Source organism: Castor canadensis, chromosome 2, assembly GCF_047511655.1.
Source record: "Castor canadensis chromosome 2, mCasCan1.hap1v2, whole genome shotgun sequence".
NCBI lineage: Eukaryota > Metazoa > Chordata > Mammalia > Rodentia > Castoridae > Castor > Castor canadensis.
Genome location: NC_133387.1, coordinates 183,200,605 through 183,228,411, shown reverse-complemented (window position 1 = coordinate 183,228,411; position 27,807 = coordinate 183,200,605). Strand labels below are relative to the sequence as shown.

General features: G+C 38.6%; 1 protein-coding gene and 1 non-coding gene across 6 annotated transcripts in view; both read left to right on the top strand.

Annotated features, from left to right (window-relative positions):
- Positions 1-27,807, top strand: part of Kmt2a (lysine methyltransferase 2A) — a 79,921-nt gene that overhangs the window by 3,838 nt on the left and 48,276 nt on the right. For all 5 annotated transcript variants that reach the window (XM_074066631.1, XM_074066630.1, XM_074066629.1 and 2 more), the window contains one exon: positions 26,077-26,146. In XM_074066631.1, coding sequence (XP_073922732.1) covers positions 26,077-26,146 — 70 coding nt within the window. The remainder of the gene's footprint in view (positions 1-26,076; positions 26,147-27,807) is intronic.
- Positions 6,653-6,788, top strand: LOC141421115 (small nucleolar RNA SNORA2/SNORA34 family). Its single transcript, XR_012445790.1, has one exon. It is a non-coding gene; the product is annotated as a small nucleolar RNA SNORA2/SNORA34 family (small nucleolar RNA).

The window sequence follows — 27,807 nt, the reverse complement described above, 5'->3', positions numbered from 1 at the left end:
CTTGTACCTCACTGCCATTGGTTTTTACTCTGCTTGTGTTGGATATCTCTATGGTAATAACTAATGTGAGAGTTCTTGGGACTAAATTTTGTTAGGGTGGTATTATTTAAAAATACATAGATGTTTCTGTTGTTTGGGCTTTCTGTGTGACAACTAGGAAGTAGAACTGGAAGTTTTATTGCATACTATATGAAATCATAGAGGTCCATTTTTGCCTTTCATGCCCCCTTTGCTTTGTAGTACTGTCAGTGTCCCATCTTCCTAAGGATCATCTCAGGCAGTGTCCATACTACCTTGCTTTGCCATCTAAATAAATAGCTTGGCTTAGCAGCATCTTCTCTGTTGACTAGAATTTGGGCTGTTTTAATATAAGCTTCAAAAATAGTTTATGAGCTAGTATGAATTTCATAATCAAGTTGCCTTTCCTCCCACCTCTCAAAATGTTAAAAGCACAATTTTCTTCTGGATCATAACACTGCAAACCTTAATTAGATATAAATTGAAACTGAATTACAATGTTGGTATATACTTTTTTCATTTGACACTTCAATTCAGTTCATGTGGACTGAGGCAGACTTTTGGGTTAGGTTTAGAAAAGATGATAGTCCTCCAGCTGGAAGGTGGTTAGAGTGTGGGTTTTTTTTTTCTTATGCTAGCTAGGCGTATGTACCAAGAGAAAGTTGCTCCTCATTGCCTTACAGCTAATCCTGAGCATACCAAAAGGAAAATGGAGCATAGGACACAAGTGGAATGGATATGGACTCTCATCTCACCTCTGCCACTGTCTAGTTAGGACACATTGGGCAATTTACTGATGAATAAAATGAGAAAACCTTACTCAATAGCTCAGGAGTCTTTTTTGTTCCATTATCCTGATTCCTTTTTGTTATATTAACTTTGGTCAGGTCAGAATTTCTTATTCTGAGTTTATTTCGAGAGTGAGAGTTAGACTCCTGGTGATCTTTAATATCAGATTGTGCATTTGTGCATTTAACCGGCATTATTATCTGGAGAAATTTGAACTTGGTGAGAAAGTTTTGATTGTGTAGAAAAAGTATAAAGACTGCTGAAGTTGGCTGATTTCATTTACAACAAAAATGAAGATAAACTTTTATTGACTTATTTTTTGGCCATACTGGGGAGTGAACCCAGGGCTTCTCACTTAAAGGGTCTACCACTTGAGCCTTGCCCCTGGTCCTGATTTCTCTGTGTTGCCAAGCTGGCCTCAAACACCTGCACTCAAGCCATTATCCTGCCTCAGCCTCCTGAGTTGCTGGCATGGACCGCCGTATCTGTGTTGAAGATAAAATTTTAAATATTGTTCTTAGAACCCATAGAACCCCAGGCGTTATCTGGTATTCAGAGACCCTCTTGTTTGGCTAAATTTATCATTATTGTACATTCCTGACTATCCAAAAGGAAAGTTATTTTGTGTCTCAGTGGTATATTCCTTTAGGTGTCTGTGCTTTTAAATGAAAAAACTCTAGCATATGAGTTTATTTATAAATCCAAAGTGATAGCACCTACTTTATGGGGGAGTAGTTAATACATTCTGAAATGAAGTACTTTGGTTTGTACTGAGTGAGTATTAGAAATTCAGTCTTTAGGAGTTTTCTTCTCACCAAAAACCATGTGCCATGTCCCCACCTTTTCCTTCCATTTACTTACCTTAAGGCACAGGCTCCTAGAGGAAATCATTCACAGAATAGTGGTTATCCTCTGATTGGAAGTAAGAGAAACTCTCCCATTTTGACTTAATTCTCATGTCTGCTCACCTTGGAGCTCTTCATCAGAGAGCAGCTGTACAGAGTCTGTACCAGTTGCCTCCTTGCCCTGTGGCTAGAGGGGGTGGCAACAGTGCTTTGCTTGCTCAGAGGCATAACAGACTGCAGTGCCTCTCTCTCTCTTTGGAGACTTGCTGTGTTTAATTGTAGGTCTCCTAATTAAGATCTCTTTGTGCCTGCCCACATTCCTCTAGTGTTGGCACAGAACTTCAGCTTCCTTCTAGCACTTAACTGAAGGCCTTCAATCGGGCCTTTTGTGAGTATCTTGTCTCTCCATTCTTCTTTTGCCAAGGTAGAGAGCTCAGTGGCATGGGCTTGAGAAAGGGGAAGCTTTGTGATTGCCTATCACTACTTTAGGAGGAACTTACTAGAGGATTGCAGGGATGGAACCCTCCTTTGTTTGCATGTGTTATTTTCAGGGATTAAGAAAGGTTAAATTACTAATGAGTCTGGCATGATGTACCTAGGTTCTAATCAGATTCTTAACCCTTTGGGCACTAGTAGAAAAGGAGATGTAGCGTTCACTGTTATAATATACTTGCTTGGATCTTAGCTAGACTGGTTTATGAAGCTTGAAGGTAAGATCTTGTGGAGTAAATCCACAGGCTTGTTTTTTTTTTTTTTTTTAATTAGGATATATTTATTATACAGGGGGGATTCATAGTGACAATTCTGATTAGACTTATACATTATTTACCTTGCCCCCATCATCTGCCCCCCTCAGCCCCCTCCCTACCCCTACAGACTTATGATATGCATTTTTTGATTAGTAGGCTGTGAAGACAAACAAGTACTTTTTTTTTTTTTTTTTGGCGGTACTGGGGTTTGAACTCGGCTTCATGCTTGTGAGACAGGTGCTCTATTGCTTGGGCCACACTTTAAGCCCTAACCAAATAAAATTACTGATTGATCCTAAATTATATTAGATTTTGAAACAGGCTAAGTAAACGTTAGCTTTCAGAGTTGACTTAACTTTTTTGACTAGGAAAAAGTTAAGAAGGTTCTAGAAATTATTGAGCTAATCAAGACTACTCTTATAAGCACCATTTCTTGGTTAGGAATTGGCTAAGTTTCTAGAATAGATTCAGAATAAGAGAGAATAATTTTTCTGGAAAAGTAGTTTGACTTTAGTTTGCCTTATATTAGTGCTCAAAATACAACATGTTCTTTCAGAGATCTGAATGTGGCATGCTGGAGGAAATGGGGAGTCTTTCATTAAGAAAAAGGAATCTTAAATCCTTCACCTGGACCCAGATGGCTTCATTGATCACATCAGTATGAAGTAGGCAGACAAAGGGCTATTTTTTCGTTGTTATTATTGCCATTTCATTGGTTGTGAAGGCCTGAAAGAAGGAAGTACAGGATCTTTTATGGCATGCATTAAATAAAGCTGGAGGCCTGCACTCTTATACCTGAGTGGGTGGTTTTATGGCCTAATTCTCTAATTGCTGGCATTTATGACAGTGTGGATGCTACTGGCCCTGTGGCTGAGGTAGATTATGCTGGGAATAGGGAGAGAAAAGGGGTCCTTTTGTTAGTCTTTTCATTTTCCCTGTCAATAAGGTCTCTGAGAAAGCCCTGAGGAAATGCACAGACACTTGGATTGAGAGAATGACTTCCCATAAAATGGTTCTTTATGTTTTTAAAAAGGATGAGTTGCTTTTCTTGACCTATCCAAAGAAATCTATACCACTGCTGTTAAATATTTCAATGAGCTTTTTACCTTGTCAGATTACAAGCCAGGGGAAGCCGACCATGAGGCTAACGCTACCATCTAATATTTGCTTTTAAAGACATTTAAAAGAAGAATTTTGTTGTGTCCTTTGTAGTTATAGATGACATAAATCCCCTTGTAGGGTTAGTACAAAGCTTCTTAAGGCCAGGCTTGGTTTAATGTTTTAGATTTTGAATACACTACCCTAGTGAGTTTTAGCTTTAAGGAAACAGCTAACAAAGATATAAATGTAAGAGTTAGTTGGCAGTTTTCAGTACAGTGTATGAAAATTCCCCTTTCCTTGAAATGAGTAGTTGTTTTTCAATTTGACGAATGACTGAAGGGATTTCCCCAAATACTTTACCTTTAATTCTTGCTGCAGCAAGACTGCAATGAGGTACCAGTGGATAGGATCTGATCCATTGGCTTTTATTTCAGGAGGTGGAGTTTCTTCCACATGTTTTACTGTTTTCTTGCATTCCTGGTTCTGTGTTTTGTTGGAATGCTTGGGTGTAATGTGTTGATGTCTTCCAGCAGCAGGAGCTGTGAACCTTTCTAACGGTTGAACTATTTAGGAGGTTTACCCTCATTGTCCATGACTTGCGTAAGCATCAATTCATTCTTGTTTTACAGCATCAAAGTAATCATGGCTTGTCTTAAAATAGGAGAGTAGTATGACTTGCAAGCAGTGTCTTTGGAGAGAATTCTTTCATTAGACTCTTCTTTTGAACTCTGTTCTAGGAACTAGGGACAATTTAATCACACATCTGTAATAAATATCTTACTCTTTAGAGGAATAAATATTTGTACATGCCTCTATTCAACTTCTGTCTATCCATAAATTTTAGGTCAATCACAACACTGACTTGAGGTTATTGCTTTTAATTGTAAGCAGTAAAACCTTGTGGATATCATCTCTAAGCTTAGTTAAGAAGGAAATCTTTTTGTAATCTCCAGCTAGGAGTTTTTACTTGTGCATATATAAACACCTTTACAGCGGAGTGGGAGAATCTCATAATCTAATGAGGAATAGTGTGAGGTAGTGTAGCACAGTAATTAGAAGCTGCTAAGACTGGGCTCTGGACTTAACTGCCTGAGTTCAAATCTTTTTTTGGGGGGTGGGTAGTACTGGGGTTTGAACTCAAGGGCTTCAAGAGCTTGCTTAGTGGGTGGGCTACAGCCTGGGCCACGTCTCCAGTCCTGAGTTCAAGTCTTATTTTAGCCATTTATTAGCTGAATGACCTTGTATAGTCTCTTAACTTCTCCATGCCTCTGTTTCTTCATTCAAAAATAAGGGATAATTACGCTTCCTAAGATGATTGTGAGGCTTAATTGAGACTATGCAAAGCACCTGGTACTTTGCCTAGCACATAGGAAGCCCTAATAATTGTTAGAACTGGGAAGTTGAAAGAACCTGAGTGCTGTAAGATAGCTGACTTTTATTTCTTTGAGGTATACATGTATATGTGTGTACTCATAAACCAATTCAAGTGCTGTAATCTCCCCCCTTCCCCCTTAACATGAATGCTATATATCTTCACTTTGGAATGCTAATTGATTTTGCTTAGGTGTCAAGTTTAGTAAGCTAAGTAGAACCAAGCTGAGGGACAGCCACCCATTTTGGTACTAGTGGGTATCATTGGTGTTCACCTAAAACATACTTAGAGATAATGCAGAAGGAGAGAAGAGAACCGGCAGTAAATAAGGCAGGTAGCTACCAAGAAATGCATGTCAGCAAGAGCTGCATACTGTCAAGACCAAGGCAGCTACACTGAAGTTTCTATTATTGGTCTCCATGACTAGTGTTCTAATCTTTTTATGAATAAAAGCACCTGGTGATCCCTTACAACTCTGAGGCTTTCTTGGTCCTGGGGTTTAGATCCATTAGTCTATATTTGGTAACTATTTGACATTTGTTTTCAAGTTTCAATTTGGGTAGAATAAGTGTTGGTCTGTAGAGATCAGTGCAGTTAACAATTTAATTATAGAAGAAATGCTAAATTGTAGGTTACAAGTTCTGGTGGGGGGCAAGGGGTGGGTGGGGGGCTGGCATTTAACTTGAGGAATAGAGTTAGGCCTCAAGTAGAGTTCAAGAATAACTAATAGAGGATAGTATGCTTGAAGGAAAAATACAGTTCTGCTATACCTCTCTTAAAAAGGGTTTTCTGAAAATGATCAATATACCATCTTTTACAGATGAAGAAACTGAGGTACAGACGAGTTAAATAGTTTTCCTTAAGTCATACCGCTAGGATTCAAATCCTAACCTATTATCTACTTCAGAGTTCATTCTTGCTCTTTGTGCTCTTTTATCTTAAGTCCTTTCTTTTCCTACCTCCATCCACTAGGTTTCCGAGTCTCATCCATTATATTGTAGTGATTTTTTTAATCTGTCCCTGCTTTTCGTTTTCTACAGTCCTTATTTTAAATTTCCATTACTTTTGTATGGATTATAGTGGTAATCTCCTGTCTCCCCTCTTGCCTTTTTACCCTACACAGTGTTACCAGTGGTCTTAAATGTAGATCTGAGCACGTCACTGTTTGCCGAAAACTCTTGACTTCTCACTAATATAAGATTTGAAATTCTCAGCCCTTTGTAGTCTAGCTGGCCTGCATTTGTACATTTTGAACCATATCTCACAAACACACATGCTTACTTCTTTGCTACACCTACATTGAACTGCAGAACTATTAGGTGTCCTCCTAGTCTTTGTGGACCTTCCTTTCTATGTTTGCTAAAGCTTCTCCTTTGCCTTACAGTCTTTCACTTCTTGTCTTGCCTCTGGCTTATTCATTTTCCACAATTAACTCGGATCTCCATAGCTCAGCTCTTTCATGAAGCTTTCACAGATACTATACTGCTAGTTTAAACTCTTTCTTTTTTACACTTCATAACTTACCCTCAAAGACCTTAACCCCAGGCTTCCTTTTATTGTGAATATATCTCTTTCCCCCATGAGTTTGTGAGTGTATTAAGACCAGTTCCAAGTCATCATTTATGTTTTACATTTACAGTGGTGACTTCCCATGTAAAAGGTGATCAGTGACTGTCGAGCTGAAAATTTGATGTATGTAAACTTTTAGGAACACTTTGCAAAGACATTATATAAGCTAGGAAGGTAATTTTGACTAATTTTTTAAAAATACTAAGCTTTCGGCCCTGAATCAATGCTACCAGTTTGTTAAAGCTGTGGGTTTCAAGCAGAGACTGAAGAAATGTCTTTCTGTGGTCTGCTGGTCATTTCAGAGCTTCAGAAATGTAATGCCCAATTCATTACAAAGAAACACCTGGCCAGAGGTGATGCTTTATGCCTGTAGTCTCAAGACTTGGGAGTCTGAGGCAAGTCTGAGTTCCAAGTCAGCCTGGGCTATATAGCAAGACCCTTGTCTCAAGAAAGCCACAAACACCACCACCACAACAACAAAAACAAAAAGGAAAGAAACTTTTGAGTCATTGGTGATAGATGTGAGCTATTACTTATTTGTAGTCTTAATACTGGGATTCCAGAATGTCCATGCCGTGTTCATCTGTGGATCCCTGATTTAACTTGTTCATTAGAATTACAAGGCCGTTAAGTCTATTACCAGAAAAAAATGACTGTGAGTTTACCACCCAACACAAAAGGGTAATTCTGTACTGTGAACTTCTTTCTAGTATTTTCCCATTGTATGGTTAGTGCCCTAACCTGTATATTTTTAAATTCATTTAAATTAGAAAAAAATGGGATATATTTCCCCCTACTTTCAATTAATTTGCCTTTGAACCATTATAATGTCTGTTGATTCTGCCACAGGATATATTTACCATTGGACTACAGAACTTTTTGTGTTGCTTATTAATCTTGAAAGTTCATCTTTATTACAAATGTTGATTGAGGAAAATTCATACCATAGAAACACTTGTTAAGTGTGATTTTTATATGAAAGGCATACATTTTACTGGATTTCATTTGCCTGGCAAATATTTTGAAATTAAATATTTTGAAATATTTTGAAATTAAGTTTTCTTAGTTGGTTCAGTGGCATGTGCCTATAGCCCCAGCCACTTGGCAGGCTGAGGCAGGAGGATCAGTTGAGCCCAGAAGTTTGATGCCAGTCTGGACAACCTAATGAGATGCTGTCTCAAAAGCAAAAATTAATAGGAAGAGAAGAAGAACCTTCTCTTGGTCTTTGACAGGAAAGCTGATTTTTTTCTATTCAGTTTATTAAATATTTTGTCACTTTGTTAATTATTACAATATATGTCTGATAAAGGATTACTGTTCTTAGTTTATAAAATGCTTGTGGAAAGTAATGAGAAACTCTAAAGATGAATGCTTAAAACATAATTGGACAAGCCAAGTGCCAGTGACTCACTCCTGTAATCTTAACTACTTGAGAGGCTGAGATTGGGAGGATCACAGTTTGAGGCCAGCCCAGGCAAGTAGTTCTCCAGACCCCCCCAACTCCGAAATAACCAGAGCAAAATGGTCTGAAAGTGTGGCTCAAATGGGAGAACACCTGCTTGCAAGTGCCTACTTTGCAAGCATGAAGCCTTAAGTTCAGACCGCAGTCCCACCATAAAAATAAAAACACATAATTGGACATTTTGTTTGTGGACAGATTTAAAAGAAAATAGAAGTGGCCAATAGTTGAAAAGTGTTTATCTTACTTTAACGAAATAAGAAGTAAAACAAGGAAAAATGTAAAATCTTAAAAAAAGACTAAGCTAACTTAAGTATGGCAGTTGAAAGTGTAAGAGCCATCACAGGACATTTTGTAAGGTATTGACTGGGATTTTGGAAGTGAGGTAGAGGTAACCTGAGTGATGGCGTTATGTTTTATGTAGGTAATAGCACTGATCATTTCTGTGCTTGAGGTTTTTTTCCCATTTCTAGGTTCCTCAGTTTGGAAGGGACGAGGAGACTTTGCAGATGGTTCTGAGGAGGTTCAAAAAGTGCTTACATGGTTGGGAATCAGTCATAAAAGCGAAGGTTGACAGAAAGAAGGGTTAAGAGGAAACTTATAACTCTAAGTTACGTGTGGAGCCATGATTAAGAATGGTCATCAGCTGTTTTCTAGCGCCACCCATACTTCAGGTGAAAATCAAGATGTAATTGTGTAAGAACCTGTTAATGAAGGTTGTCATTACAGTGATGCTAAAAATTTAGCAACATGTATCTGAAGGTGAACTTTTAGAATACAGTTTTGTCTACATATGGATAAAATGACCTTTCAAACTACTTTCTCCTCTGTGAATCGATAAATTTATTATTCAGCTCCTTGAGGACATACATGGTCATGGTTTACTTTCGTGTGTATTTATGTATGTATTTATTCATTCAGGCAGTACTGGAGTTTAAACTCAGGTTCTAAACCTTGAGCTACTCCTTTTTAATGATGGGTTTTTCGAGATAGGGTCTCATGAACTATTTGCCTGGACTGGCTTCGAACCACAGTCCTCTGATCACTGCCTCCTGAATAACTAGGATTACAGGCATGAGCCACTGGCACCTGGCTTGGATTTTGTTTTATACTTTTACTATTCTCCAAGGAGTCCTAAGGCCCAAGAAGTACTCAGTTTGAATTGTCATTTTATGGCTATTTTTTTAGTAGTAAGCTTCCAGAGAAATGTCTTTTGTGATAGTTTTACAGAAGAATAAAATTTTTGTAAGTGGAGCTAAAAGAGAATTCTTAAACATGAAGAGAAAGAAGAGCTAACTGAAGATGTGGTCTTAATATAATAAGCGAATAAGTATAGCTTTTATGTCCATTTCAGAATGTCCCTTGTCAAGGTTGTCACTACTTGTTGATGGATAATAACAAGTGCTGGCAAGTCATTTGCAATCTAACATAAGTTTGCTTCATGTGAATGAGTCTTATAAAAATGTCTGACCCTTGCCTTCTGAGGCTGTGTGGAGGGCTTGCATCACTCAGAATGAAACCTTTTTAGATATGTTGGGTTGCAGAAAGCATTTCCTGTACAGTCAGAATGAAAACTGTGAATTGGGATTATTCATACAGATCATCAAAACTCTGGGCAAAGTTAATATTAACACCAGCCAGTTTTCCTACAATTCTTAATTCCAGAACCCTTGATTGGGTTGTTGAAGTGTTAGGACTTTTGAATTTTGTACTGGAATTGTGTATGAATTCCATCTTTCAGTTAACTCAGTTTGAGGCTTATTTAAGGTTAATTATGTATGTGAAATATTTTCTAAGTTTCATAGGATAAATCCATTTTTAACCAGTCTCATAAAATGACTGCTGAAAGATGAAGCTGGAGTGCCATGGGAATTCTGCAAGTGATGGCAAAGTAGAGGGCAGTTTGACTCCCTGATTGTAAAATTGGTTCATTTGGGAAAGGAAATAGAACAGATTCATGTTCTTCCTGTATCCTTTAGTTTGGGTGTGTGTGTGTGTGTGTGTGTGTGTGTGTGTGGTACTGAGGTTTGAACTCAGGGCCTTGCAGGTACTCTACCACTTGGGCCATGCCCCCAGCCCTTTTTTGCTTTAGTTATTTTTTTTAGGTTGGGTCTCCTGTTTTTGCCCAGGCCAGCCTTAGACCATGATCCTCATACCTACAGCATGCTGCATTGCTGGAATCACAGGTGTACACCACAACGAGCTTATTGATTGAGATGGGGTCTTTCTAACGTTTTGCCCAGGCTGACCTCAAACTTGGATCCTCCCAATCTTTGCCTCCTGAGTGGCTAGGATTATAGGCGTGAGCCACTGTGCCTAGCTTCCTATAACTTTTTTTGGTGGGACTGGGGTTTGAACTCAGGGCTTTGTGCAGGCACTCAGCACTCTACTGCTTGAGCCACACCTCTAGTCTGTTTTGCCCTAATTATTTTGGAGATGAAGTCTCTAGACTGTTTGTTTGCCCAGGCTGGTCTTGAACCTTATAACTTTTAATTGTTAGTTATATACAGGTATAAATTCAGAAAGCAGGAGAATAAAAAAGTGAAGAGCAGTTCTCTTATGATTTTTATGATTTCTTTATTCTTCTTGAGAGTCTCTACTATTGGAGAGTTTCTTTCTTTTTTTTTTTTGGTGGTACTGGGGTTTGAATTCAGGGCTTTGAGCAAGCTAAGCAGGCACACTCTACTGCTTGAGTCATGCCTCCAGCCCAAACTTTTTTTTTTTTCTTTTAAATAGGTTGATTTCACCTAATGTGGGCTTCTCAGAATGTGCTGGTGGCACACTTCCAAATATGATGTAGCCAGAAGACACCAATTGGTTTTTCAAAATATTAAGAACATGAAATTTCCAAACTTCAATATTTGAACAGTAATTTCTAAAAGATAAGCCATTGGTGGACTCAGTAGCTTTGTTGTTTTGCTAGAAACGTAAAGTTGAATTTATGGAAAGATGGCCCTGTTTCCCTTCAGAGGGAAGAAAGTTGTGGCTTTCTTCGTGTTACCCCAGTTGCTATTGGTCATTCACCAGCCCAGCTTGCTTTTGTATCAGGATGAGAACAAGCCAGAAGAGAAGAACTGAAATTTTGTAGTAGAAACTTGTAGTTGAATGAGGATCTTGTTCTACTCAAAGTTGCAGATGAGGACCGAATCCTGCTATGATAGGAAGAACCATCTCTGAAAACAAACTTGGTGTTTGTTTAATTTTCTAGATGTGGTCGTTTAGGTGGTACCTCCTTGTTAGACAAGAATAAACCTTGTGATTGTGATGATTAACCTAATTTTCTTCAGTCTATCAGTTAGTTGGGCTTTTCTTCTCCCATAAGCAGATAAACCAATTCAAACTTGGAAACCGAGGCGTCTAGAATTAAATCTTTCTTGTTAGATGATTGTGCAGAGTAATTTAGGTCACTGCCAAGAATCTGAAAAGCCTACTATTTGAAGTAGTGCATTCGATTTGCTGTTTTTGTTTTGTGTAGTAAGGAAGGACAGATGAGCTATTTTATGACTACCTCTCTTTTTGAAGCAGGGTAGGTGGAGTTCAGCTATCTCATTTGCTTAGCTGTTTTGAGTATCTTTTGTGTCTTGCTCTTGTTGACATGGAGTGGGCATGAGTGGCATTACCTTTTCCTGCCCACTTTAGGTGGCATTAAACTATTATTTAAAAAAAAAATTCCCTGGCATTTTTTATTGCTCGAACAGTAGAGACTCTCAAGAAGAATAAAGAAATCATGAAGTAGATAGCATTGGTGCATCTTGGGTGACAGTTGCTAGGTAGAATTGAGTTAAATATTTGTTTTTTTGTTTTTTCATTTATTCATATGTGCATACAATGTTTGGGCCATTTCTCCCCCCCCCCCCCCCCCGCCCCGCTGAATTAAATATCTGAAAACTGGACTTTATTCTTATGGATGAAAATTTTATCTTATTGTTATTGAAGAACAGTATATTGTTTTTGCATTCTTTAAGCCTTCATGACCCTTTTATGTTAGCATTTCTCAGTGTCAGGCTGAAACTGAATTTGAAACAGTTTAAGCCTCTTCCTCTCTGTTGTGCAGTCAAGCAATCACTGTTCTCTTTGATGTACCAGTGACCAGAGGGAATCAGCCTGTGTCCCTGCCTGTCTGTTCACAAGAGACTATGATTTCAGTACCATAACTGTGTATACTAGTTAAGACTAATTGAATTTCAGTAACATTTTGACTTTAGACCTTTGCCTCTTGTGCTGGGGGCATGCCTTAGGTGGTAGAGGGCCTGCCTTGCTAGTGGGAGACCCTGAGTTCAAACCTCAGTACTACCAAAAAATAAAGTTTGCCTCTTGATATCTGCATATTTTACTATGCCTGAGTATGTGTCCCCTTTTTACTGATTTGGCATTATTAGTAGTATTATATGGTGGTACTGGGGTTTGAACTCAGGGCTTCATACTTGCTATGTGGGCACTCTTGCACTTAAGTCACCATCAGCGCCTTTTTGTGTTGGGTATTTTTGAGATAGTGTCTCTCAAACTATTTGCCTGGATTGGTCTCGAATCTTATCCTCTCCATCTCTGCCTCCCAAGAAGCTAGGATTACAGGTGTGAGCCACTGGTGTTCAGCTAGCAGCATTTATTTTTATATTTCACTCTTGGAGATGACTTACAGGTAACTCTACGTTTTCTCCTGTTACTAATGATGATAAAGTGCCTGCAGAGAGACTTCCCTTCCTCAGTGGCAACTGAACAAGCAGTCTACAAAGTAAGAAATGAACAGAGATTGGAAAATCTGATTCATTTTTTAAAAAATGTCTTGTGTTCCAGGCAGATGACTAAGTTCTGGGGCTGAAGCAACATACAAGCTCCTTGCCTCAGAGCTTGCTATCTAATTTGTTTTTATTAAGTTCAGGTTAAGATATAGCATGAATAAAAGTACTAAAATTATAGTACTTTGCAATATTCTTTGGAAGCTGGTAATTTGAAGGTCAAAGTTCTCAACATTAATAGTAACAGTTGTCCTTGGGAGCAATTCAGCTACTAATCTTTATTTACTAATGTGTTGTTTCTTGAGTCATTTGCATTATACCAAGTGTAAAAACAAATGAAGAGATTTAAAAAGTATTCTCAAAGTATTTAATAGCCTTTCCCTTCTTGCTAAAGTGGAACTTAGTACTTCTACATCCTCTGCTGCCTTTTATAACCAAAGAAGTGTCTCCTCTCCTAGCTAAGGCCATCCTCCCCATTTGTGTGGATTCCATCCCCTCTCATTAGCCCCTCTCCTGCACTGAATTCAAAATGTACCCTAACTCTCCCATGACTGGATTGGTCCCAGCAAGGTGTAAAACTATCTGCCTGAATATAATCCTTCTTATAAAAACCTTGGCCCCATGTCTTCCTCCAGCTGCTGCCTGATTCCTTACTCCCTTTCACAAGGAAACTCCTTCAAAGTGCTATGTGTAAGTGCTGTCTCTACTTTCTCCCCTCTCAGCATCACCTCAGCCACTCCAGTTGGCTTTTTATCCCCCACTACTGCACTAAAATAGTTCTTATCAAGGTCCTCAGGGATCTCTCTCTTTTACCCAATTGAATAGGTAATTCTTAGTCTTCATCCCATTAAACCTTTTGGAAACATTTGGACAAGCCGACCACTCCTGTCTTTACTTAAGGATTCCATAACACTATATTCACCTGTTTTTCTTCTTAACTCATTAGTTATTAATTTTTCAGTATTCTTTGTGGCTTTTCTCTGCTGAGCTCTCCTGAATGTTGGAGGCACGCAGGAGTCTACATTTGGCTGCTTTCTCTGTCTGCATTCTCTTCCTAGGTGATGTCCTCCAGGAGTCATTGTATACTAACTAAATCTCTCTTATACCGACTACTTTGTGGGGTTCCAGGTTTGTATAACCAACTGCCTGCTTGACATTTCCATTTGGATAATAAAAGGCACAATAATAAATATCTACTGAGTGTTTATTCTTAGCACCGTCTGTGTCTATCTCAGTTAATCTTCATGGTCACCCACCCTCTGAGGTGCCACAACTGTTCCCATTTTATGGGAGAGGAAACAGGAATGCATTAAGCATTTGGTCATTTGATTGATATTTCACACTTACAACCTCCAAAAAGTCTTGATTGCTCTCCCTCAAACTTTGCCCTTTCCAGTCTCTAGTTGGAAATGACTCCATCATATACCCAGTTTTTGATTTCTGTCTTTTATTTTCATCCCAAATTTAAGCCATCAGCAAATTGTATCTACATTACATCCAAAATATACCCTAACTCCCACCTTCCTCTCAACGACTCCACCACAAAAACCCCAGACTTAATCATTCTAATCTCTTGGCTGGACTACTCTCTCATCTTCTTGCTTATGTTCTGCCCTCACAAAGTTTGTTCTTCACATGGCAATGTCAGATCTTGTTATTTATCCACACTGAACCTGGCAGTATCTCCCAGTACTGCTAGAATAAATCCAGATTTCTTACCATGGCCAACAAAGTCAGACGTGCACAGCACTCTGGTCAAGCTTGCTTTTCATGACCATCTCTTCTGGTTTTTTGTTTTGTTTTGTTTTTAGTTTTTTTTTTTTTTTTTTGCTATAAAATCTCACATTTTTGGCTGGGGCTGGTCTTGGATAGTGTACTCCAATTTATGCTTCTTGTGTAGCAGGGATGAGATACCCATTTTATTTGTTGAGATGGGGTCTTGTTAACTTTTTGCCCAGGCTGGCCTCAAACCATGATCCTCCCAATTTCTGCCTCCCAAATATCTGGGATTACAGATGTGAGCAACTGCTCCCAATCCTGTTCTCATTCTGCTATAGAGCCATGCTAACCTTTTCTGTCTGCTATAGATGCTGTGTTTGTTGCTGTCTCTGGGTTTTTGTACTTGCTATCAGGCTAGAACACTGATCCATCCAGGCCTTTATGTGTATGGCTTTTTCTCCTTAAGGTTCAGTCAGGTTCAACAGGTTTGTTTCTGCAAAGGACCAAAAGGTATCTGTTGTTGTGCAGAAGCAACCATAGACAATAAATGAATGAATATGGCTATGTGCCAATAAAACTTTATTCGGATGCTGACATTTGAATTTCTATGCATGAAATACTCTTTTGGTTTTTTTCAACCACTTAAAAATGGTAAGAACTTGTGTGTGTGTGTGTGTGTGTGTGTGTGTGTGTGTGTCTGTGTGTGTGTGTGTGTTACCTGGGTTCAAACTTGGCCTACACCTTGAGCCACTCCACCACCCTTTTTTTCTGTGATGGGTTTTTTCAAGATAGGGTCTCTGGAACTGTTTGCCTGGGACTGGCTTTGAACCACAATCCTCCTGCTCTCTGCCTCCTGAGTAGCTAGGATACAGGCATGAGCCACCAGTGTCCAGCTTTTTATTGTGGTGCTGGGTTTTTATCTTTTTAATTGTGGTACTGGGGTTTGAACTCAGGACCTCACACCTGCTAGGCAGGCACTCTGTCACTGGAGCTGTTCCACCAGCCTGGTAACTATTTTAATTTTAATCTATGGGTCAAACAAAAAGTGGGCTAGAGTTGGCCCGTGGCTCTTAGTTTTCCAGTCTTTGGTAAACTACCCCCTCAGAGAAGCCTTTCCTGACCGCCCTAGTGAATATCACCACATAGCTAATCCCCATCAGTCCTTATTGCCCTAGTGCTTTTACTGATTTGTTACAGGTTTATTTTCTGTCTCTTGCCACTAAGTTGTAGCCTCCTGGGGCAAAAATTTTGTCAGTTCTTCACCTGTCTGGTTTTGTTTTTTGTTGTTGTTTTTTTTTTTTTTTGAGTAAGGATCTCACTGTGTAGCCAAGCTGGCTTCAAACTTCTGATACTCCCTGATACTCCAGCCTCAGCCTCCTGAGTGCTGGGATTATAAGTATAAGGTACCATGCCTTTGTATCTTTAGAGCCTAAAATAGTACATGGCAGCATTCAGTAAATGTTTGCTAATTAATTGCATGTCAGTCACATGGCTATCTGGTCTTCTTTTGTTCCTACTCTAGTTCAGTATATAATGCCATTTCCAGAACAAACTTCAAACACAGTTATATCCTCTCTATATTTGAGAACCAGTAGGTATAATGCCCTGCTGTTTATTATATCAGCTTGGAGCACACCATCCTAGAATTAAGTAGGTTCTGATGTTTCACGTTTTCATTTTGGCCTGCTGGAGCTACCCCCTAGCCAACCAAATCAGTTTTTATGAATCCTTGTGTCTGATTTTCTCTTTGTTTCCTCCCCACCCCCCCCCCAAGCTTTTTTTGGTTGTGCTAGGGTTTGAACTCAGGACCTCATGCTTGTTAAGCAGGCGCTCTACCACTTGAGCCATTCCACCAGCCCTTTTTTGGGTTGGGCATTTTTTGAGATAGGTTTTCATGAGCTCTTTGCCCAGGCTGGCTCCAAACCTCAATCCTCAAGGATTTTGGAGAGCTTGATCCTCTGTTTCCTGAGTAGCTAGGATTACAGGCATGAGCCACTGGTGCCCCTCCCTCCCTTTATTTTTAATCTCAGTCTTTTGCCTGTTTCCTAAGAAATAGGGAGCTGGATTCTTAGAACTTGCACGTTGTGGACCTCCTTGAGAATGTGAAGAAGTCTTGTGTTTCTCACCTGGTAGAGAAACATGCACATAAAATTTGCCTGTGATTTCAGAGAAATTTCTAATCTTACTTACTCTTGCCTGTCAACTTTTTTTTTGAAACTAAATCCATGCTTGGCCTCTTTCCCCTTTCTGAGGAAAGGAGCATTCCCTTCCACTGTGATTTGTGTTTATTCCATCCCACTGCTGTCTACCCCACTCCATCCCTTTTCCATTCTTTACCCTTTGCTTTTCAAGACTTTCAGTTCCTTCCTTGCTGCTGTGTTTCGCTTTAGCATATAAACATACCAACTTTACAAGTAATCCTCGAGGGCTGGTCTTTCCCTACATTGTGCCTTATCTGAGTTTTTCAAGAAATAGTTTATATTAATTTCTCTTTCCCACTTTCTAATCACACCTCAACTCACTACAGTTTGACTTTTCCTGCCTCTAACACTACATTGAAATTGGCTTTGGGACTGTCACAGGTGACCTGCTGTGCAAGTTTCAGTCCTTACCCAACTCAGCCATCCCTTAACATATATTTTTCCCTTGATGCTAGTTGTTCTTCCTTGGTTTCCCCTTCTGTATGTTGCTCAGGGTAGGTATTTCTCAGAGTGCTGCCATCAGCCCTCTGTGTTTCTCAGTATTCTCTCCCTGGGTGATGATATTCAGATGCTCAGTTTCATCATTCACGCACTCATCAACCTAGATGTATTTTCTCCAGATCACTGGATCCTATAGACAACTTGGATAGACATTTCTTTTTCTTTCTTTCTTTTTTTTTTTTTGTATTGCTGGGATTTCAATTCAGGGCCTCATGCTTGCTAGGCAAGCATTCTACCACTTGTGCCATTTCCTCCAGCCCTTTTTGCTTTAGTTATTTTAGGATAGGGTAGCTGAAGCCATGATCTGGGATGATAGGCATGTGCCATCATGAATCTCCTAATCTCTGACTCCTGAGTAGCTGGTATTATAGGTTTAGCTCCCCATGCCTGGCCTTGAATAGACATTTCTCATCAAATGTCTAAAGTGATCTCCCTTTTCACATCTATAAAACTTGTCTTCTTTCTGTATTTCCAATCTTGGTAAATATTATCATAAACTTAATCAGTCTAAACCAGATACCCACAAGTCTTCAGAATTGTTTCCACTCCCGTAGCCCTTCATATCAAAACCTTATCCATTTTGCCTCCTAAGCGCCTATGGAATCCGTCCTTTTCCCTCAGCTCCCATTGCCGCTACAGTAGCTGTCTCTGCTTTAAAGGCAGTCTGCTTCTCCACCGCAGTCATAGTGATCTTTTCTGTTTGTTTGTTGTTTGTTTGTGTGTTTGATTTGAGGTAGGGTCTCACTATGAAGCCCTGGTTGGCCTTGAATTGGAGGTCCTCCTGCTGGGATTACAGATGTGTGCCACAACATCCTGTTTTGACAAACTGCACACCCTTGAAGGTAGAAACTGTCTTCATTTTTAGTTTGTTTTTTTAGACAGGTTCTCACTTTTTAGCCCAGACTGGCTTCTAATACAGGCTGGCCTTAAATTGGTGATCGACCTGAGTGCTGGGATTATAGGCATGTATCACCATGCCCAGTTCAAAGCTTCTATCTCTTTCTTCATCCCTTAACCCAGTAATAGGCTCATATCTATTTTAATGAAAGAATTGTCTTAGTTTGTCTCCTAACTGAGGCCATTCTCCCCATGCATTTTTTTGAGATTTAAAATTTTATTTATTTATCTATTTATTTATTTGTATGTATGTATCTATCTATTTATCTACCTACCTATCTATCTATTTATTGGGGCTTGAACTCAGGGTTTCGCACTTGTTAGACAGGCACTCTACCACTTGAGCCAGGCCTCCAGCCCAAAATTTATTCTTAATTGCCATGATAATTGTATATATTTGTGGGGTACAGTATAGATATTTTGACCTATATATACATTGTAGAGAGATTTAGTCAAGCTAACAAGCATGTTCATTACCTTACAACTCACTCTTACAGTGAGAATATTTAAAAATCTGTTCTTTTTTTTCTTTAGCAATTTTAGCAATAATGATGCATCACATCATTATTAACTGCAGCATGATGCAGTGCAGGAGGTCACTAAAGTTCATTCCTCTTGTCAAACTTAAACTGTGTGCCCTTTAATCAACATCTCCCCTTTCTCCTTTTCTCCTCCTCTCCGCTAGCCTCTGGTAACCACCTTGCTACTCTCTTTACATGGGATTGCTAGAGTCCACATACAAGTGAGATCACACAGTATTTATCTTTCTGTGGCTGACTGACTTCTCTTTGCAGATAATCTGTTCAATACTCTAATTCAGTTACTTGGCTACATACCCAGAAATAGTCTTGTTGGATTATATAGTAATGCTGTATTTAGGTTTTTTGAGAAACTTCTGTACTATTTTCCAAAATTGCCATACTGTTTTACATTCAAACCAATAATGCACAAAAGATTACTTTTCTCTACCTCCTCACTGATACTTGCTATCATTTGTCTTTAATGATAGCCTTTACGACAGGTAGAAAGTCATATTCCACTGTGGGTTTAATTTGGTCTCTATGGATGTTTATTTATTTATGCATACATGCATGCATGTTGGGGTTGAACCCAGGGTTTGGTACATGTCAAGCACATGCTTTACCACTGAGCTACTGCCCTCTCCCAGGCCCTAGTTCCTGTGCATTCTTAAAAATAGGAATCATATTTTCAGCTGGGCACTGGTGGTTCACACCTGTGATCTAGCTACTTGGGAGGCTGAGATTGGGAGGATTATAGTTTGAGGCCAGCCTGGGCAAATAGTTTGCCAGATCCCATTTCCAAAATAACTGGAACAAAATGGACTGGAGGTGTGGCTCAAGCTGTAGAGTGCCTGCTTTTTTTTTTTTCCGGTGCTGGGGACTGAACTCAGGGCCTTGCACTTGCCAGGCAAGTGCTCTTCCACTGAGCTAAATCCCCAACCCCCTAGTGCCTGCTTTTCAAGTGTGACATCCTCAGTCCCACCAAAAAAAAAAAAAGAATCATATTGAATAACTGTTTAGAATCCGCTAGTACTTTCTAGCCTGGTGCTATTACCACAGTAGGTATTTAGTGCTTTTTTTTAAATAGCATATTGCAGTTCTTTAATTTCATTTTACAAACATCTATTAGGTGCCAGATACTAGAAATACAAAAAGGAACAGGGAAATTTTCTCTCTCCTCAAATGCTCTATACTCCAGAGAAGGACACACTTATGGACACACATTTTAAAACATCCCTTCTGCTGGTCAGGCATGTGCTTCACATCTGTAATCCCAGCACTCAGGACACTGAGGCAGGAGGATCTTGAGTTTGAGGCCAAACTAGGTTATATAGCAAGATTCTGTCCCAAAAAAAAAACCCTTCTGCTAATTAAATACTGGTAATTATCAGTTTGAGTCTTTTTAATTCAACCTCAAAACCTTGGTATTTTAGAGCTCATACCAGGAGCCACAAAAGGAGCTGTGCCAGCAGAAGTGATAGCTGACGATGAATCCATTCCCACAGGGCGGTTACTGTTTTTACACTATAGCTGCCAAGGTGTGCAGTTTGCCTCCTAGATGATTCTTCTGTTTTGGTTCTCAGTAACTCCTCAGTAGTTAGAGGCCTTAAGAAAAGAATTTCAAGGGCTGGACTCCAGCTTAAGCAGCTCTGAGTTCAAATCTCAATACCATCCTCTCCAAAAAAAAGAAAAGAAACTTCAAAAAATGCATGTATCAAGAGTAGTTTTGATGCCGTGTGTGTTTATTGATGTTCTTTTCAGTTGATTCTTAAAGTTATTTTTGTAATTGAAGGAGTTTGAATTTTCAAAGTTTTTTTTTTTTTTGGTGGGACTTGGGGCTTCACACTTGCAAAGCAGGCCTATACCACTTGAACCACACCTCCAGTCCATTTTTACTCTGGTTATTTTAGAGACAGGGTCTTGTGAACTATTTGTCTGGGATGGCCTTGAACTGGGATCCTCCCCATCTCAGCCTCCCAAGTAGCTAGGATTATAGAGATGAGCCATTGGTACCCGGTGGGTTTTCAGACTCTTAAGACTAAAGATTTTGGAGACAGGAGAATGTGAGATACAGTTGCTAAAGAGTGCCTTTGAGTCGCCTACTACTTAATAAATGCTCTGAGATGCCAAGGAGCTTCTTGATAGAAAAATAAGCAGGACATGGACAATCATGTGAGGCCTTGTCCAGCTGAGGTCCATCTGAGGCTTGTTTTGTGGTGGCATTTTCAAAGTAGCTTTGGAAACTCCTCGAAGCCTGAGAGGTGAAGGACTCTAAGTGGGTGTTCTTTTCCTCTGCCTGTGGGAAATTGGGAAGTGCCAGCATTAGGGGAAGTATGTATTTTACTTGGGAGTAGAGAGGAAAGAGCACTGAAATCTATCAGTTGACTAGAAATTGTGTCTAATTACTGCAAGTGAGTTAGGTCTCTGATTTCTAACCCTCAGAGTGGTGCCTAGTTATAATTGGGATAGAGATAGTATCTTTAGAAGAATTTTGAAATTTGTTGACTATTTCTCTACCAACCAAATACTAATATAAAGGGAAGAATGAGCCGGGTGCCAGTGGCCCATGCCTATAATCCTAGCTACTCAGGAGGAAGAGAGCAGGAGGATCATGGTTCAAGGTCAGCCAGGGCAAATAATTTGAAATCCTGTCTTGAAAGTACTCAACACAAAGAAGGACTGGTGGAGTGGCTCAAGCCACTGAGTTCAAGCTCTACTACTACCAAAAAAAGAGGAAGAATGAACTATTCCAAGATTTAAGTAAACTTTTTATTCTGGAATATGAATTACATCGTATGTTATTCTTTAGTGACATTGTAATGAGCTTTTGGTTTTTGAAAGAAAGGCTGAAATTGTGCACCTGCCTATCTTTTCCTCAGATACTACTTGGGAGCATAAAGCATGTCTTTCTCAACTATTGCTCTGGAACATACTGCCCTGGGATGATTGTGTAAATGTTTTTTGAAAAAAAATAAATAAATGAAATACTGCTTCATTTGAAAAGTTGCCCTAGTCATCCATAGTCCTCAAAACACAGGATTTCATTATGTTTTATATGTAAACATTATCGTCTGGAACACTTACTTTGGATTTGGCTAGATTCTCTAGGGGGAAGCATATTCCTATTGCTTCAACACAAATATAACCAACCACTAAAGAAATAAAAATCCTGCCAGTAAAACAAAAACCTTAAATGTTAAGCTATGTATGAGTAAAGTGAATTTACTAGTAAAAGTATGCATGGAAGTTCTCAACTGGTTACCCTAGAGCTATGGGTAGGAATAATATATTGTACATGCTTATAATTTTTATGATTAGATTTTGCTTAGAAAGTGACATTAGATAGTTTAATTTACTCTTTCCGATTTAATAGTATTTTAGAGCACTCAACTCAGCAGGGGTGTTTTTCTATCTTTGGAGGTGGAAAATGTTGGAATCTTGACAGTCTAGTCCCCAAGAATATCCTGGTTCAGAAGGAGTAGGTCTTACGGGTTTTACCTGTACTCTGTCTTAAATTGCTATGCTAATCAGAGAAGACCATGTTGAAAAGAAACATGTGTGATGAATGGCTGTTGGGCCCAGTTCCCAGGACTTCTTGGTCATGTGTAGCATGATGTCTCCTGTACCTTTCTGTTCAGGGCTACTGTGCTTATAATGCCACTGTGCCAAACATGGAAGGAATTGCAGCTCCTTTTGTTTCTTTTTTGTATAGGTGTTGACTTAGTCATTGATTTCTAGGCAAGTCTGAATCCTTTGGAAGGCAGTACTGTTACCTTGTTTACATTCTCCTGGAACCCTTGTGTGTCCAGTGAGTGATGGAGCCAGCTGAGAAGCCTGTTACTGAGGTTCTGCATTGTGTGCAACTGCAGCACCATCTTGCAGTGATCTTTCCCAATGTTTTCTCAAGTTGCTTTTCCTTACATTTCATTTTAGGACTTTTACATAGAATTGGAAGCTCAGATTTAGAAGACTAGAGCCTGCTGATATAACAGTGGCAACTTTTGGGTTTGGCCAAGCTGTTTGGATTTTTAAACAATGGGAATTTATTTTTTAAAGCATGCTTCAAGAAGTGAACCTTTACTTCAGCTGCAAAGAGAGTTCCTAGGTAGAAGCATAGTCCTTTCTGACTATTCATTCTTTTCTCTCCTTACTCTAATCTTATTCCACCTCAGACCAGAAGGCAAACAAATAATGATTCCTATCATTTTGGAAAGTATTTGGAAACTTGAAAATATTGACAGTTAAATTACTGATTGATAACTCAGTAGTACTCTTGTTTTAGAGCACATTGTAATTAGGATTGTATAGTTAGATTTTGTGAGAGTCTGAAATACAGAAAGTGACCCTCTAAGCTTGCTGGTAATGAACATTTCTTTAAAGATTAGTAATCACTCATTACCTCATCCATTGGTTACTTTACCTGTTGGTTATTGTACATAGAGTTGTTTGAACTGTCTGTCCTCAAAGCACTTGGAGCATAAAATTCATGCGTTTAGTGATGTAGCCCCTTCGTAAGAATCTGCCAATCCCCAGATATGTTTGTGAAATGTGTGGATTAGCAGGTTGTTCCATGAAGATAATGTAAGAAAAGAAGGAAATAATCAGAAACTTGAAGGATCCATCACGTTGCTTTAATAGTAAAACAGCAAGTTTCATACTATAGATCATTTGAGTCCTTTAAATACTTACTCATAGTTTCAATTTGTAACTCTTATGATAGGAAGGTTATTACACACCAATAATACCTATACCAAATTAATTATTTTGATTTTGATTTTTGGAGGTGGTGCTGAAGGGTTGAACTAAGGCCTTGTACTTGCTAGATAGGCAGTTGCCACTTGAGCCACTCTGCCAGCTCTGCACCCAATTTAGAAACTCTGGTTCTTTGTAGCTACCTATGTGATTATTTATTATTTATTTATTTTGTGGTGCTGGGGTTTCAACTCAGGGCCTATACCTTGAGCCATTCTACCAGCCCCACCCCCTTTTTTTTGTGAAGGGTTTTTTCAAGATAGGGTTTCTCAAACTATTTGCCCAGGTTGGCTTTGAACCGTGATCCTCCTGATCTCTGCTTCCTGAGTAGCTAGGATTACAGGTATGAGCCGCTGGCGCCTGGCACTACCTGTATGATCTTGAGCAGGTCATTTGGCCTGTCAGTTTCTTTACCCTTAACAGAAATTACAACAGTAATAGCATTATGTCCACCTTGTAGTTTTCCAAGTGATTTGCTCCAATGAAATAAAGAAATTGAGAAAGTTGGTAAGTAACTAATCTAGCTTTACATTGCTAGAACTGAGACCCCTCTATGTCCCCTTTCCCAGGTCTACTGCACTCCGCGCTCATGTCCCATGCCAAACAGGTGAGAGGATTGAACTGGTCCCTCTAGAAGTCTATAATTCGAGGATTTTTTGTTTTGTATTTTTATAGCAGTTAAGGTATAGCTTACTATTACCTATTTTATTTCTCAAAATACATTTTAGGGTTACTACTTTAAGTATAAAGATAGCCTCCTTGCTAGGCTAGGAGTTTAGCTCAGTGGTAGAGTGCATGCCTGGGGCCCTGAGTTCAATCCCTAGCACTAAAATTAATCAGTCAATCAATCAGTTCTGTTCCAAAGCATCTTTTAAAGTCAACCGTATAGAATTCCCATTATTGTGATAAGATTTTGAATTAAGCCAGGCCTGGTGGCGCATCACAGCACTAAGGAGACTGAAGCAGAATAGTGAGTTCAAGGCCACCTGAGCCACATAACCAGATCCTGTCTCAAGACAAACAAATAGACAAAAAAGGTTCTGGGTTACTTGGGCTCTTGAGAGTTTTTACTTTTTTGGTAATATTGTAGACTACAAGTGTATACTACAAAAACCATTGCAGAAATGTATTTAGGATTAATTTTCACATTTCCTAGGTTATGTCCTAACTTGTTTTAAGATAGAATTTTTCTTATTCACCACCGATGTTTACTTCAAGCTTTTTAAGGTAAAAGGCATTTAAGAATTTACTTTTAACTTTGTGATAAAGAAAAACTGTTAAAAATGTACTCTAAACTGGGTGCCAGTGGCTTGCATCTGTAATCCTAGGTACTCAGGAGGCAGACATCAGGAGGATCAAGGTTTGAAATGAGCCTGGGCAAATAATTCAAGAGATCTTTTCTCGAAAAAATCCATCAAAGAAAAGGGCTGGTGGAGTGGCTCAAGGTGTAGGTCCTAGTTCAAGCCCCAGTACTGCAAAATAAATGTATTCTAGTATGTGTTCTTAGGTTTTATACCTTTTTTTAAGGTTATAATATTTTTTCAAATAAAATCTCTTTGAAGAGAATTTCAGCTTTTTCTTAAATACCTTACTGTTAGCAATCTTAGACCAACAACCTTTAAAAAACAAAACAACTCTTTTTAGAACTTAGTAAGATTTGCGTCTCAGTTACATAATATGCAAAGGCTTGGGCTCAAATATTTTGCTCCTCAAAAACATTTCAATTTAAGGGTTGAACTTGCTGATTTGTCTTAAAAGTTACATTTACTTTTTAATACTTTCCTGGTTGAAAATGGTTAAGCAGATTAGCACCTGACTCAAGCTTTAAACTGAAACAGAGCTCTTCAGCAGAAAGTCCACCGATGTTGGCCACCCACATATGAGTTAGTTCCTGAGGGAAAATTTGGGACTTTAATTGCTGGAACCCAGTTTGGGATTTACCAGTATAAACTGCAGATTCAGGCAAGTCTGTTCTTTATTCCTATGTTCTTGTTTTACGTAGATTTTGTTTCTGGCATCTGAAATTCTACGTCTCTGTGTCTCTCTGGAAAGAACTTTCTCTGAATTGTGAATTTCTGTTGGTGTGTTTCAGTAGACCATCTTTCTTAAGAACTTGTCTAAGACAGGTTAAATCATCCTTAGTATTTTTTTGAAGGCAGGTTACACTTTAGATCTAAGGAGCAGCTTTGGCTCTTTTGTCTCCATTTCAGTGAAGCATCTCACCCTGTGTGTGGTCAGTTTCTGATCCCTTTCACCAGTGCTGCTGCCCACCATTAAGTCTCTGTCACAGGGCATTTAAAATGTTGCAATGAAATGCATGTTGAGAATCCTTGGATCTCAAATGTGCAGAAACCTCATCTTTTTAAAAGTCAGCTCCTGAGTTAAGGAACTGACAATCATGGCACTGTCAGTCTCGATTAATATTTAGTAGGTAAGAGATTGTTATATTACTATGTCATTCCTTATGTGTGTATAGATTTAAATACTTGTTGAAATTCATTTGTTTGTTTTATTGGGGCTGTGTATTTCTGCAATTGTACTGAATTAAATTTGTTCTTTAATTATTTTGAGCTGTATCAATAGTTTGAAATTCAGGACTATCCCCTGTGTACTATGCATCAAGATGAACTTTCAATGCATTGTTCAGTTACACAGCTCCTATTTATAATGAAACTTCATGGCTGGATCCATGTATTTCAGTATTAGTTATTTCATAATGTCCCTTTGGGCGATGAATATGTAGAGGCTAATTTTCCAAATTCATTTGTCTCCTCTGGGCATTTCTTTGGAGTTTGTTCACATTCATGTTTTTGCTTCTGATTTTAAAATAATTTTCCTTTGTTGTAGGATGAGCAGTTCTTAGGTTTTGGCTCAGATGAAGAAGTCAGAGTGCGAAGTCCCACACGGTCTCCTTCAGGTATGGTCAATTAATAATACATAGTGTGCCTTTAAGTTATGTTTATGACGAGATTGTGGTTTCCTTTGCCTTTTCATGTAAAGACTGATCTACAATCCTGAGGATAGGAGATGTTTATGAACTAGAATGCTCTATGGTATGCTTCTGTCAGGCCACGTTTGGTTTATTCTTTAGTATGTTTCTCTAGGAACTACTTGGGCATTCGAGGTAGGTTTCCACAGAATGATTGGGAAACCTGGTAAGCTTGAAGATGAGACTGTCCTTGGGTTTATACATTCTATATTATATGGTAGTATTTATGCCTTTGGGAATAATATGGCTTTTATATTTTTACAGATGAAATTTGGTCTACTGTTGTCAAAGAGCTAGAAACAAAACATTGGCACTATATGAAAGTATTGGTATAACATTTTACCTGACTCTTGAAATGCTGTATTAAAATAAAGAAAATAAAAATTATGTGGGGTGTTTCCATTTATTAGCAATATTTGTCATTGTTCTTAGCAATGAAATGTAGAACATCTTAAAATTCTAGACTTACAATCAGTTTCCTAAGAGAAGATCTTCAATTTAATAGCTTACTTAGTTCAGTTCTATGTAGGAAACGGCTGAAAACTTTTTGATGGAAAACACATTACCCATTTTGCTGACATTCTAGATTCTTGTATGGTTTTGCTTGATTTTGTGTGGATATATAGTCTACTTAAAAATGTTCTTGTTAGCTATTTTTGCTCCTTGACATTGACTTACTTTGTGATGTTTGCTGGTATTTGGGTCTCACTAGTGTGTAGTAATCTGGTTCAAGCACTCAAATCGACAATTTTTGTTTCCCAAATGGTGATGATATTGCCATTCTGGTTGGGAGAAGTTAGCCAGCAGTGTCTGAGTATCTGTGCTATTTAGACAATAGCAATAGTCTGTTTTGAGATGTAATGAAATCTTAAAACTTCATATAGGAAAGTGATTTTAGGGATCTTCAGATTTAACCCTTCATTCACAGATGACTAAATGAGGCTAAGAAAATACATAATGAGCACTTATACATAACCAATGTGTGAGTTCTTTGATATGTTGTGAATTGAGAAAGTTAGCAGTAGACCTGAGACCCTCATCTGTTCTGCTTTTTCTACTTGTCTGCCAAAAGCTTTTTTTAAATAGTAGGATAGAAGAGGTTTTCAGAATTGATAAAGCCCTCTGGGTGGCCCCATTCAAGTTCACCACAATGATAAGGAGTCTTACAATGTACTTCTAGGCAACAGGTGCTTGTTAATTCGCTCTTTTATGAGGGGTTCCTCTTAAGTTTTTTCATTGGCTGTCAGTTTACTTTGTTCTTTTTTTTTTTAAATCTGGATATACTTCATTATTTAGGAAACAAAACGTAATTTCTTTGCTGTCTCCTACTCTATTAGCTTTGTTGTAATTAGTATATATTAAGAATGAATTTGTAAATCCTTAATCTATTAAGGGAAGTCTCATAAGTTAATTGGTGAGGAATGCATATATGTTTAGAAAACTCAACAATAAGACCTTTGTTGATTTCTGTTCTGTTAGAAAGTGACTCCATAGTAAAAATGTTCATAATGGCTGCAGTCTCTTTTGGTGCCTGTTAAGAGAGGCTGTAGTATCAGAAGAATGTTGTCCTATGAAACACTGAAAAGTCA